This window comes from Gracilinanus agilis, chromosome 1 (genome assembly GCF_016433145.1).
Source record: "Gracilinanus agilis isolate LMUSP501 chromosome 1, AgileGrace, whole genome shotgun sequence".
Classification (NCBI taxonomy): Eukaryota; Metazoa; Chordata; class Mammalia; order Didelphimorphia; family Didelphidae; genus Gracilinanus; species Gracilinanus agilis.
This window is the reverse complement of record NC_058130.1, coordinates 719,172,512-719,186,020: the sequence shown is the minus strand read 5'-3', so window position 1 is coordinate 719,186,020 and position 13,509 is coordinate 719,172,512. Positions and strand designations below refer to the sequence as shown.

Here is a 13,509-nt window from a genome sequence, read left to right as displayed (position 1 = left end):
CTTTCTTTCTTTCTTTCTTTCTTTCTTTCTTTCTTTCTTTCTTTCTTTCTTTCTTTCTTTCTTTCCTTCTTTCTTTCTTTTAAAACCCCTACCTTCTGTCTTAGAATCAATACTGTGTATTGGTTCCAAAGCAGAAGAGCAGCAAGGGCTAGGGAATGGGGGTGAAGTGACCTGCCCAGGGTCACACAGCTTGGAAGAGTCTGAGACCAGATTTGAACCTAAGACTTCCCATCTCTAGGCCTGGCTTTCCATCCACTGAGCCACCCAGCAGCCCCCTTAACTTGGTCACTTTCTTTTTTTTTATTGAAGTTTTAATTTAATTAATTAATTTGGAATATTTTTCCATTGTTACGAGATTGATGTTTTTCCCTCTCCTCCAATCCCCACATCCCCCATAGCCGACACACAATTCCACTGGGTTTTACATGTATCATTGATCAAGACCTATTTCCATATTATTGATAATTACATTAGAGTGATCATTTAAGTCTATATCCCCAATCATATCCCCATCAACCCATGTGATCAAGCAGTTGTTTTTCTTCTGTGTTTCTGCTCCCACAGTTCTTTCTCTGGTTGTGGATAGTGTTCTTTCTAATAAGTCCCTCAGAATTGTCCTGGGTCATTGCATTGCTGCTAGTACATTCAATTGTGACACAGTGTATCAGTCTCTGTGTACAATGTTCTCCTGGTTCTGTTCCTTTCACTCTACATCAATTCCTGGAGATCTTTCCAGTTCACATGGAATTCCTCCAGTTCATTATTCCTTTGCTTAACTTGCTCACTTTCTACCTCTCTAGACCTCATACATTTATCTTCCATTCAAGCAGCCAAAGTAGGTCCAAGTACACTAGCCTTCTTGCAATTCATCTTGTGATACTCTATCTCTTCTCTTGCCTTTACACTGCCCATTGGGCTGTCCATCATGTCTAGGACTTCTTGACTTCTCTGGCTTCCTTCCAGGCTCAGCTCAGATCTTACCTTCTGCATTAGCCCTTTTCCCCACCGATTTACCTCCTCTTTGCCCCCGAATCAATCTTGTGTCTAAACCAGTGGTTCCTAAACTTTTTTTGGCCTACTGCCCCCTTTCCAGAAATAATATTACTTAGCCCCCTGGAAATATTTTTTTTTAATTTTAATAGCAATTAATAGGAAAGATAAATGCACCTGTGGCCATCATCACCCTCCTGGATTGCTGCAGCACCCACCAGGGGGCGGTGGCGCCCACTTTGGGAATCACTGGTCTAAACAGTCAATCAATTAAGTTTTTATGACAGTCAAGCAAAGTCAAGTGATAACAAATTTTTTAAAAACCCTCACTGTCCAGGTGTTCAAGGAGCTCACATTCTGACAGGGAAGACAATATCTAGATAACTAGAGTTGTGGGGAAGGGAAGGGAATAAGCATTTGTATAGCCAACTACAATGTGCTACAAACATTTTGAGAGCCCCTTAGCTGTGCTAATGTGAGCTAGGGATCAGAGATAGAGCCCTTGGCCTGAAGTCTGATTCCTCTTCTTGAGTTCAAGTCTGGCACTCACTAATGTGATCCTGGGCAAATCACTTCACCTTCTTTGCCTCAGATTCTTCATCTATAAAAATGAGCTGGAGAAGGAAATGGCAAACCACTCCAATATCTTGGCCAAGAAAACTGTAAATGGGGGTCACAAGGAGTTGGACATGCCTGAAACATGACTAAACACACTGTGCTAATCCATTTTCAATTTCTCATTTGGTCCTTACAACAACCCTGAGTGGTAGGTGCTTTTAGTATCCCTATTTTGCAGTTGGGGAAACTGAGGCAAACCAAGGGTAAGTGATTTGCCTAGGGTCACATGTCGAATAAGGTCAAAACTGAATTCAGATCTTCCTGACTCCATCATTATAAAGACATTTTGGTTGTGTCAGACTCTTCCTGACCTCATTTGGGGTTTTCTTGGCCAAGATACTGGAATGGTTTGCCATTTCCTTCTCTACTTCATTTTATAGATGGGGAAACCAAGGCAAATGGCTTAAATGACTTGCTCAGGGTCACACATAAGTGTCTGTCTGAGGCCAGATCTGAACTCAGGGAGAGGAGTCTTCTTGATTCCAGGCTCAACACTATCTGCAGAGCCAATTTATTTAGTTTATTTATATTTAAATATAAATATTTAGTTATTTGCATTGTATATTGTTGAACGAAATTAGATTCCAAATCCCTTGGGGGCAGGAATTATTTTTGTCTGCATTTCTTTGTATCCCCAATTCTTAGCACATTGTCTGTAGGCATTTAATGCATGTAGAATGCATTAGCACAAAGTATGCATTGATTAAAAGTTGGCTGACTTTTATGAGACACAGAAACCTTTCGGTGGAAATTCCTTTCTTTTGGAGTAATGGAATAAGGCACTGTAGGGAGTTTCTAGTTATTATTGGGCCTTGTCATTAATATAATTGCCTTTACAGTTCTTTATTTTATTTTTTTTTACCAATTACTACCTTTAATAGTTCTTGACAAACTCCTGTGACCCTTCTAATACCTACCCTGTAAAGTAATTAATTCAAAGATTATTCCCCTTCTATAGGTAGCAACAGTCTCATATTATGTAGTTGGTGTTTTCAGGTTTACAAGAGATGAAGTCAAAGGTGAACAAGACAGTAGGGTTTGGTCAAGGGTGCGTGGTGTGAGAATTAAAATTAATATTCAAATTCTCCAAGTATTATATTTAATAAGATTTATTAATAACAACTTGAAGTAAAAAGCTAGAGCAAAGAAAGAGCTAACCCAGCTGCACATATGGGAAAAGAGAGAAGGCGGGATTACCCACAACTATATACAAACAACGTAAGCTCACAACTTGGGGACAAAAGGTGAAAGGGATGCTGGGAGAATGTAGTTCAAAGGTACAACATTTTTATTTATACATTCAGGAATAAAGCTGGGAGCAGAACCCAGTATTATCAGTACCCAGTGGATTCTCCATGGTCCTTACAGTCACCAGCGGCTTTAATGGCACCCCCGACTAGACCAAGTTCCCTTTGTCTCATCCCTTCCTCTCTCTCTCTGGCTTAAAGGGTTTCTTCTTTGTTCCCTCTGCCTTCTAAATGGTAAAGTTGGCACTTTAATACCTGATGTGGTCACAAAAGCATATGATGTCCATGTCTCCTCCTCCCAAACCCCAGAAAGAATCATTGAGGATCCTTGCCCCATTTTTCCCCCATAGCCTTCCCAACTCTTCATAGCCAACTTGAGTCCTGAAAAAACTCGATGTCCCTCTCCTTTTCCCACCTGCACCTCCAACTCCCACTAAAAGCAGGCATTCTTAACCTGAAATCCTTGATTTTAAAAAAAAGTGTTTTAAAGAATAACTCAATATAATTTGTTTCCTTTTTATCCTTTGTATTCTATGCACTTAAAAACATTAGGCTGAGTTCATAGGCTTTACCAGACAGCCAAATGTGTCCATGAAAAACAGGAACAAACTTAAGAACCGTGACCCTAAAGAAATTTTAGAACCTCCTTTTTTTTTCCTCTTCCTTCTTCCCTTGAGATTTCAACATTTCAAGGAAGCTGAGGGTTTTCTTGCCCTCCTAGTGCAGCCCTAATGGTCCTTCTCTTCTTCCTGATAGTGATGAGTATCTCACTCTTCCGGGCCCTCGATGGGTACCCATCATCAAGCATGGCCTTCGATGGAAGTTGACGCCTATGGGACGAGATGCCATAGGACAGTGGTGGTATACAGGCCTGACTACGGAAATCGACCCAACTATCTGGTACAACATGGCTAAGCCCATCAACCGCCCAGCCTACAACCGATGGCATCAATCCTATATCCGGAGGGAGCAGCAGTTCCCCCCTGGTAAGGCCAGGACCCTCTCCGCTTGGAGAGCCTGAGCCGAGCTGATTAGGCAATCGAGCTTCCACCCCCATTTTGCCGAAGCCCAAAGAAAGGGTGAGACTCACCCAAGACCGGGTCAGAAGTTAGTGTCAGGACTGAGACGCCTACCCAGCTTTCCTAATTCTCAGTTCTGGAGTTCTTTCCATTATCCCAGTGCTCTGTCTGCCAGGGTCCAAGGTGGAAGGAACCATCCTCGTTTTCTCCTCAAGGGTAGAGGGCAAAATGGGAGGCTGGCCCTTGGGATTAGAAAGGAAAAAAAGCCTGGGGAGGGAAGGGGCCTCCCTCAAAGCCTGACATCTTCCTCCTTGATAGCCTACACCCAGCGTCTTCGAGAAAGTCCCTGGTTCGATCCTATACTCCCTGCCCAGTACATGGATTCCAACACCCGCTGGGGGAGCTTTAGGTGGCAGGACAAGCACTTCCCCGGAAAGGAGTTTGGTGAGTTAGAGCCAAGCAGGGAGGCCAAAGCTGGGGATGGACGGGCTGTAGGGGACAGCAGATGCTAACGTTACATCTGGGTTCAGAGGACCAAAGGTGGGAGGGTTGGCTGGAGGGAAGAGGAGCTGTCAGATGGGAGAGGGTCATCGTCAATCTATGCCCTACTCGGGAGGGCCAAACCCTGTCTGGGTCTAGGTCTGGGTTCAAGTGTCTCCAAGGTTCCTTTCAAAGTGAGGGAAATGGCACAGACCATGAAATGATGTTGTTCCTCCCCATCCCCACCTTTCTCCAGTTGTTAACAGGACTCGCTTTGGGATTTCACCGGGCAGAGGCTCCGATTATGTTCCCTTACTGTCTGAAGCAAATCGGCCTCACTATACCATCCAGAACTACCGGACATGGAACTTAGAGCCCTATTCCCTGACCTCCAACCTGTGGCCCCGACCTGTTCCCAGACTCAAACATTAATAAAGGTGTAGCACTGCGGAGAACTTCTCCCAGGGCCTTTTGGAGGAGTTGGCTCTGATCCTTTCGCTCTCCCTTCTTCCTGCTCTGCGACCCGTCCTTCCTGGGCACTGTCTGTGTAGCTGGTGGGATGGGGCTCTGGGGAAAGGGGAAAGCCAAAGGGGTGGATTCAGGGACAGCCCCACCTGGACCCCCTTAGCTCTACAGTCCCAAGGAGTCACGCACATGCTGAACTCATAATTGCAGACATTTTATGGTTCGCTAAGGTTTATAAAGTACCTTAGTTGTCTCATTTGATCCTTATGACCCTATGAGGCAGATAGCAAAGTATTACATCCATTTTACAGATGAGGAAACATGAGGCACACAGGTGATTTGGGTTGGGCATGAAGAAGAAACTAAGAATGAGGTTGCAGGAGACAGTGAGGACGCCACGATGCATCTGGGTTAGAATCATATGGCCAGTGCCAGGTGAGATTTATTTTTTTTAGATATACACAAGTTTATTTAAAACCCACCCACATAGCCCCCTGGTGTACAGAGACCATAAAATGTGGACTATATTGGGTGCTTAGGTAGATGCAGGTAGGCTGGCCCAGACTGAAGTTGGAGATGTCTTGGTATGTATACACGCCATCACCTAAACACCCGCATCCACCACAATGAAGAAAATGAGAGCTTTGGCTAATCTCGTTTGTCATGGGTGGACTTGGGGCTTTCTCAGTCTGGGTGGGGAAGATGCATCTTCTGACTGAAATGTAGCATTTCCTTTATAGAAATATAGGAAACAAACTTTATTCAGACAAGAGGTCCAAAGGCTTCACCAAATTGTCAGGAGTCCCTGACACAAAAATGGTAAAAACAAACAAAACCCCCAGATCTATATTAACACATTGCCACACAAATACAAACACCCTGACATCCGTATGTGCACATTGAACAGTCCTGGATAACTGTAGCAGGCCAGAGCGATGGGCTAAATCTAACAGAACAAAATGTATCTGATAAACATAAAGTCAGTGCTGGGTTCAAATGCTCAGTAGCCCAAGTATAGGATGGGGCAGATGGGATTAGGCACCATTTCATGGTGAAAAGGTCCAGGAAGTTTAAGAATTGTGAGGTAGGATGTGGGTCAAGCCCAGAGCGACCATCTGTTCTGCTGCACAAAAGCCCTGCTCTCCAGGAAGAGCTCGCATCCCCTCCGCTCTTGCCCAAGGCAGGCTGCAGCTGGAGTGCTTCCATTCAGGAGTTCAGTTTTAGGAGGAAAACGGGCCAAGTGGTTTCCCCTCCTCCTCTTCCCATCCCAGTGGCTCTGTAGATAGAGCCAGGCCTAGAGACAGGAGAGGTCTTGGGTTCAAATTTGGCCTGAGACACATCCTAGCTGTCTGACCCCAGGCGAGTCACTTAACTCCAATTGCCTAGCCCTTACTGTTCTTCTGCCTCGGAATAGATATTTAATATTGATTCTAAGATGTAAGGTAAGAGTTAAAAAAAAAGTGGAAGAGACAAAGGACAAGAGACTTTGCTCCTCCTTCCCTTCTGGGTCTAGCTCCTGATCTGTGTGTCCTAGCCGTGCCACAGCCAGCGATCCCCAGAAGCTGAGGGACGGCATCCAATGCCTTGAATCTCCATCACTCTCTCCCGCTCACCCTCCAGCCCCTGCAAGTGCGCAAGCCAGGCCCAAGGGTAGAATTCCCACATCCTTGGTGGGGCTTTTATTCATCAGTCCAACATTCTTTGTAAACAGCTACCAGCCCGGAGATCCCGGGCCGGAGAGACAGACCAAGGCCCCCAGACCAGCTGGGGGGGGGAGGGGGGATTCCAAGCAGACTCTGGGCTCGGAGTCCTAGTGTCCAGAGGGGGAGAGGAGAGTCCGTGTGCAGATGCCTGAGATAACGCCAAGTGTTCAATTGACTGTGATATCCTGGAAGACCCCTGAGTTTGGCTGAGTGGCAACTTCAGCTGGGCCAGCCACCGTGGTGTCATCTGGGAGTGAGAGGAGAGACCGAAGAAGGGGTGCAGGAGATGAGCTCAGCACTTGGGGCCACTTAACCCTCCCACCCTCCCCCTCTGAACCCCTAACCCTCAGGCCCCTCAGCTCACCCTACAGAGCCATCAGGACCGGTCCTGGAGGTCTGAGAGACTGGAGAGAATGGTAGTGAGCCCCCCACTCAATCCCGAGCATGACACCTCCCCCCGCCCAGGAACACCAGTGTGGAGTGAGGATCCCTTTTCGAATCACTGCCCGCCCGGCCTGGCTCCTCAGCATTCTAGTACGGAGGCCCAGAAAAGGGCCACAAGGACCGGGTTGAATAGTGGCCTCGCTTTTACCCACAAATGGGATTCCCATGAGCATTTGCACCCTCCAAAGAGGCCCCAGAAAGACAATGTGGTGGGGCAGAAGGCGGCCAGAGAACAGGCCTGCAGAGAGGCTCCTCTGGGCTTCCAGCACGCCCCGCTCCCCCTCCTGCCCCCTCCCCTGCCAGCCTGGCCTCTGCCCTCGGGGCACTCACAGAAGCGGACTTGGATGGGCCACAGGAAGATGCTGCAGAGACAGAGGGCGGCCGCCACGCCCACGCCGCCCGTCACGGCCACCATGACCCAGTGGTAGAAGCCCATGCAGGCCTCGCAGCACAGGTCTGAGCTAGAGAGAAGTCGGCCTGTGAGACGGCCCAGACAGGGCCGAGACGGGCTGGGCAGAGACCGTGGCGGCTCATTTCCTCCCACCGTGCATGTCCACGCAGGCGCCCCCCAGACCCTGGACGTCCCTCCCCGGCAGTGAGAGGCCCCGGACTCACGCGCAGGGGTACAGGCTCTGGATGGCCATCACCGCCAGCCCGTTGGCCACCTTGTCTGTGAAGCTCATGGCCCCGTACACAAAGGCCCCGCTGTTCTGGGAGGAGAAGGGGAGCGTGAGGGGCTCCCCTCGCACCAGAGCCTGGGGCGGCAGGCAGAAGCGGCTCCCAGGCTCCCCCACCCCAGGCCGGCCTTACCGTGTGGCTGCCGATGAGGTCGGCCGTCATGGACAGAGACATGACCAGGATGGTGGCCGAGCCTATACCCAGGAGGACAGCCGCTCCGTACACGGCCGGGCCCAGCAAGCTGGCCAGAGCCACCCACGCGGCGAAGGCCAGGATGACCAAGAGGCCCACGAAGTAGGTCAGCTGGCAGAGAACAAGGACGGTGGAGGGTAATGCGGAAGCTCCGCCTGTGTGGAGGCACGCAGTACGGTCGGGCAGCCCCCGCCACGGGCCGAGTGTCTGCGATGGTCCTGCACGCCCCCCTTCCCTCTTCTGCAGCTCCCCGAGGACCGACCGCCTCCCACCGAACCTTTCTCCCCGCAGCGAAGAAAGCCGGGTGCAGCCGGAAGAGCGGGGGGATCAGCTCGGCTCTGCTCGGCCCCCCGGGGTGCCGTTGGGAGCAGAAGGCAGCAGGCCGAAGGGCAGGAAGCCAGAAGAAACTTCTAGCAGAGGCGGCCTCCGGGGTGCCAGGCTCCCCCGGCCCTGGAGAGCCCCCAGAGGCCAGAATCTTCTCAGGAATGTCTGACCCAGGGGGATTCTCACTCAGGTACCGCCTGCCCTCGTCCTCTGCCATTTCTGATCCCCACAGCCGTCACCCGCTGAACCTGGAATGATGCTCCAGCCTTCTCGGGGCCCGTTTTGCTAGAGCTATGGGGGTGGGGGGGGGCTGGCTAGCGTCTAAGGGGGGCCTCGGGACTCTGGTTCCTACCACCTCTCTGCCAGGCCCCATCCTCTCACTCACATTTCGACCGATGCACTTGTTCACAGGCTTCATGAAGAAAGAGGAGAAGAAGCCGCTGACGTACATCACGAGGGGAATGGTGGCAATGAACTTCTGGGGGGGGGGGGTTAAGGGCACGTGTCGGCTTACGGGGTCCTCCTGTGGCCCCATGTGTGCCTCAGCCCCCACCCCAGCAGCTCCTGGGCCTCCTAGGCCTCCCCCAGCCCCACCTCTGTAAGTGGGCCCTGGGCTCTGTGAGGGGCTCCTGGCCCCCCACTGTCCTGAGGCCCTCCCGGCCCTGCCACTGTCCTGAGGCCCTCCCGGCCCCGCCACTGTCCTGAGGCCCTCCCGGCCCCGCCACTGTCCTGAGGCCCTCCCCATCCTGACAGGCCTCCTTCCCTGTCCGGGGCCTCACCTTGGGCAGACTCAGGGAGTACGTCAGGTACATGGCCATGTACGTCTGCGACAGGTTCACGATGAGCCGCGTGCTCATGTACAGCAGGCCCACCTGTGGGACGGACACACAAGGCCGTAGAGGGGTCCCGGGGGACGGAAGGACGGAGGCCCAGGCAGAGGCCTCCATGCCCGGCTGACGGAGGGCCCCACGGGCTCAAGGGAGGGAGGAGAGCCGGGCATGGGGGCTCCTGGAAGCCCAGGCTGACGCCTACCTGGTAAAAGGAGGGCTCCCGGAGCCAGTGTTTCCAGAGGAGCCGCGGCTGGGCGGCAGGCGGGAGCAGCGGGCTGTGCTCGCTGGGCTCCTCGGGCCCAGGCCGCCGCTTCTCTCGGGTGCCCAGGTGGAAGAGCAGGGAGAAGACGGCACCGACGCAGACGACCATCAGGGAGAGGTTCTGGGGGGCGGGAGGGGGCAGGCCTGGATGACCCTCTCAGCCACCCCTCCTGCCCCCCCGTCTGACTGAGAGCTCCTCAGAGGCGCCCAGGGCGGATGTGGGCATCAGAACCCAGCAGCCCTTCCAGACCCTCCCCTGCCGAGTCCCTCTGGGCAGGGGTGCCCCGTTCCTGGGCCGGGCTGCTCACATCCTGAGCCCTCTGGGCCGCCTCAGCTCCTCGGGCTCCCTCCCTCCCATTCCTTGTCTTTCCCCAGATCTCCCCTCGTCCTCCTCGGACCCCCTTCCCCACTCCTCCCTTCAGGGCCCTGCTCACCCTAAACACCGGCACGTCCTGTAGGCCGAGCTGGTCACCGGCGCCCGAATCAGGGCTCTCGGAGTGGGAGCCCTGGAAATGGAGAAGCAGCCAGGCAGCCCCATACACAGCTATGTTGGCTACAACAGTGAAGGCATACCTGGAATATGGGGTCAGGGAGGAGGCAAGCGTCAGCAAGGCCTCTGCCGTTCCCCCTCTCATTTCCCTTTTCTCACCCACAAACACGGAGGCTTAAATGAGCCAGTAACAGCTGACGGTCCTTTCCCCCTAAACCACAAGAACAGCTCCCGGAGCCCCATCAGGCCCAGCTCCTAATAGCCATCTCTAGTTCAGGCTAAAAGCTGAGAAAAGAGGCAGCTACCTCCCATCCCCCAGGGCTCTGCTTGTTCCCCTATCTGGGGGCCCTGCAGCACCCCCAGGCTTATGTAATTCTGACCGTTGGCCCACCCACCAGCCCCAGGTTCTCTGCAACAGCTTTAAGTGGAGAGACTAGGCAGTGGGTGAGAGGCAACCTATACCTTTACCAGCTGAGGGCTTCCAATGGAACCTCAGTGTTCTACTCCCCAACTGGGTAGATTTGGGAGAAAAGAGTGAGTGGGCTGTGGGCTGCAACAATAGCAAAAGCTTACACTCCTGGAATATTGGAGGGAAAGGGGACCTTAGGCCATAGAATGCACATTAGAGCTAGAAAGGAGAGCTCTTAGAGATCACCCAATAATACAAGGGTTCTCAACCTGGGGACCATGAACTTAGAAAAAATATTTTTGGATATTTCAATATATTGGTTTCCTTTGCAATTCTTTGTATTTTAAGTGTTTTAAAACATTAGTCTGAGAAAGCATCCATAGGCTTCCACCATACTGCCAAGGGGGCCCATGACACATTAGAGAGTGAGCTCCGAGAGCAGGAATGATATTTTCACCTTTTTTGGTACCCTCATCACTTAGCTCAGTGCCTGGCACATAGTAAGTATTTAATAAATACTTGTTGACTGACTGACTAAAAAAAGATTAAGAGCCTTCCATCAAACAGAACTTTCATTTTAAAGGTAAGGAAACCGAGGCCCAAGAGGTGCCTGGGGCAAAGCCAGGACTAGACCTTGATGTTCTTCTATTGATTCCATGGACTTTATATAGATATTTTATTATCTTAACATTCCCCAGCTTTGGGGTTTGTTTTGGTCTAGTTTGTCTGAAGAGTCTTGGGATCCTAAAGAGCAGAAATAGTGTCTTCTGCATTTTCGTGTCACCCAATAGTTCCTGACAAACACATTACCCAGTGCTAGAATATGCCCCTTATTTTTACATTTCACCTGCTTACCTGAAGGCGGTGAGTTCTACCTTCTCATGGTCATTGGTGACCAGCTCGGGGATTAGAGACAAGTGGGAGATCTGGGTGGCTGCCCAGCCAAACTGGAAGATCACAATGAAAGGTGCATAGTAGATGAGGGCGGCCCACTCTGCGGTGGAGGCTGTGCAACCCAGGCAGGGGTTAAAGATGAAAGGAAAGGAGAGCAGGACACAAATGGTACCTATTGGGGGAAGAAAAGGCAGTGTGGGCCTCAGATTAGACAAGTAGAGCTGGAAGAGATCTTAGAGAGGACCCCAAACTCCATTTTATAGATGAGAAATCTACTCCATGGCTAACAGCAAGGCTGCAGCAGAACACTAGTAGCTGGCTCTGCCCTTGTTCTGATACATGGGAATGGCAGAATGGACATGGTCAAAGCCAAAAGATGTTTCCTTTTTTAATTCTTGAATTCTAAGGCCAAGTGGATACCCCCCTGCTGGTTTCTTCCCCCCAGGCCCTTCTAACCATGTTAGACATTTCCGGACATTTCCACTGGCACCGCAAACTCAACAGGTCCTGAGCTGAATACTTTCCTCTTCCAAAGCACCTGCCCCTCCTCCATCTGATTCCACTTGAAAATCAAGGATTTCTGCTCTTCCTTTATTAAGTCTGGTAGATTCTCCCTCCACACCATCCTTTCCAGCAATCTCCTCTCCATTCCCAAGGGAACCACACTCTGGTTCATTCAGTCCTTCATCTTTTGGGCTTTGGAGTTAGAAGACACTAAATCCTTATTCTGTCACTTACTATCTGGGCGACCTGAGCAAACCATCTTCTCTGGGGCTCAGTTTCCTCATCCATAGAATGAGGCAGTACAGTGGTTAGTGTTAGGTCTGGAGTTAGAAGACTTGAGAGTTCAAATGTGCTCTCAAGCACTTCCTAGCTATGTGACCCTGAACAAGTTACTTCACCCTGTCTGCCTCGGTTTCCTCATTTATAAAGTGAGCCAGAGAAGAAAATGGCAAACCACTCCAATATCTTTACCAAGAAAACCTCAGATGGGGTCACAAATAATCAGCTATAACTGAAAAATGACTGCATGAAAAAAAAGAATGAGGAGGTTGGCCTATATGACCTCTGAGGTCCCTGCCAATTCCTTTGATCCTTCCCTTATACAGCTGCCAAAATAATATGGGGTAAATCTATCTATGCCATCCCTTTTCTCTTGCTCAAAAACTTCCAGTGGCTCTCTTACCACCCCAAGGAGAGAAGGCAAACTCCTTAGTCTGGCATGTAAGGTTCTCTACAAGCTGGATTCACTTTCTTTCCAACCTTAGTTAAAACTGCTCTTTCACACACATTCTTCTGAGGCCCAACTGCCTGACTAGAGATTCTTTGAGCTTGACCTGTTATCTTGCCTCCCCAGAGTTGGTGCCACAGTGAACAGAGTCAGGAAGACCCAAGGTCAAATCTGACTGCAGACACTATGTGACCTAGGGCAAGTCACTTAACTTCTTTGTCTGCCTCAGTTTCCTCAACTATAAAAAGGGAATAATAGTAACAACTACCTTGTTATTATGAGGATCAAATGAGATAATATTTGTAAGGCGCTTAGTACAGTGCCTGGCACATAGCGGGCACCTAATAAAAGTTTACTCCCTACTTTCTGTGCATTCGTGCCCCGCCACTCCATCTTTGTCTTTCAGAGGCTTTGCTTTGAGTCTCAGCTCAGGGTTCTTCTCCCAGCACATCTGGTCTGTGTCTTTCCTCCCACACCGTCACTCCCTCCTTTGCTATCATCTTTACTTATATCACTGCTCCCACTTGCAGACAGGAAGGGAAGAGAAGCTCCTTTCAAAAGGACACAGTTGGTTTTCCCTTGCAAAACAGCACGCTTGATCTTTGCTGGACTGAATTGATTTGGGACTAGAACAAGTTTCCAATGTGCCAGGCCAGATTCTTTCACCCCAGCTCCATGGGGTCTGATGTTAAACTCCTGGAACCTCTCTAACCTCAGATCCCCCTGGGAGAAGAATATTTGGGAGAAGAGATTTTGTAAAGCATAAAGGAGTTAGAGAAATGGGAGCCAACGCTGATAACAAGCCCAACCTCCACTCCAGAGCCTTCAGCTATCAAGAACCAAATGTACCAAAACCAACAGATGGGCTAGGGGGGCCCTTAGGCTACAGAATGCCAGGATTGAGAAAGACCTTTGACTAGAAAATGTCAGAGCTGGGAGGGCCCTTGGGATGCAGAAGGTCAGAGCTGAGAAGGTCTCTAGAGATCATCTAATCTAACACCCTTATTTTACAAGTGGGCCAAATGAGGCCCAGAGACAAAAATGCCTCAGTCAAGGTCACACATCAACTCAGTGGTAGAACTAAAACCAGAACCCAAGTCTCCTTACTCCCAGGACAGAGTTCTTTCCCTAGCATTACAAGGTACTCGGTTGGCCTTAGGAGGGGAAGGGAAAGAGACAGGGGAGGGGGAGGGAGGGAGGGAGGAAGAGAGATAGATAGAGAGAGAGAGAGAGA

General features: G+C 50.4%; 2 protein-coding genes across 3 annotated transcripts in view; one reads left to right on the top strand and one right to left on the bottom strand.

Annotated features, from left to right (window-relative positions):
* C1H19orf71 (chromosome 1 C19orf71 homolog) overlaps positions 1 to 4,786 on the top strand; it is a 10,373-nt gene extending 5,587 nt beyond the window's left edge. The window contains exons 2-4 of the mRNA XM_044685308.1: positions 3,612 to 3,841; positions 4,193 to 4,318; positions 4,611 to 4,786. Of these exons, the coding sequence (XP_044541243.1) occupies positions 3,612 to 3,841; positions 4,193 to 4,318; positions 4,611 to 4,786 (532 nt within the window). The remainder of the gene's footprint in view (positions 1 to 3,611; positions 3,842 to 4,192; positions 4,319 to 4,610) is intronic.
* A 1,433-nt stretch (positions 4,787 to 6,219) lies between these two features.
* The window catches only part of MFSD12 (major facilitator superfamily domain containing 12), a 14,998-nt gene continuing 7,708 nt past the window's right edge, over positions 6,220 to 13,509 (bottom strand). Inside the window, exons 2-11 of one of the 2 annotated variants that reach the window (XM_044658525.1) lie at positions 11,006 to 11,216; positions 9,686 to 9,824; positions 9,193 to 9,372; positions 8,940 to 9,032; positions 8,546 to 8,638; positions 7,777 to 7,947; positions 7,582 to 7,676; positions 7,297 to 7,427; positions 6,887 to 6,926; positions 6,678 to 6,769 (exon numbers count right to left, since the gene is read on the bottom strand). In XM_044658525.1, coding sequence (XP_044514460.1) covers positions 6,766 to 6,769; positions 6,887 to 6,926; positions 7,297 to 7,427; positions 7,582 to 7,676; positions 7,777 to 7,947; positions 8,546 to 8,638; positions 8,940 to 9,032; positions 9,193 to 9,372; positions 9,686 to 9,824; positions 11,006 to 11,216 — 1,157 coding nt within the window. In that variant the 3' untranslated portion in view covers positions 6,678 to 6,765. Of the gene's footprint in view, positions 6,770 to 6,886; positions 6,927 to 7,296; positions 7,428 to 7,581; positions 7,677 to 7,776; positions 7,948 to 8,545; positions 8,639 to 8,939; positions 9,033 to 9,192; positions 9,373 to 9,685; positions 9,825 to 11,005; positions 11,217 to 13,509 lie in introns of both variants that reach the window. The other variant, XM_044658524.1, reaches the window with a different exon arrangement.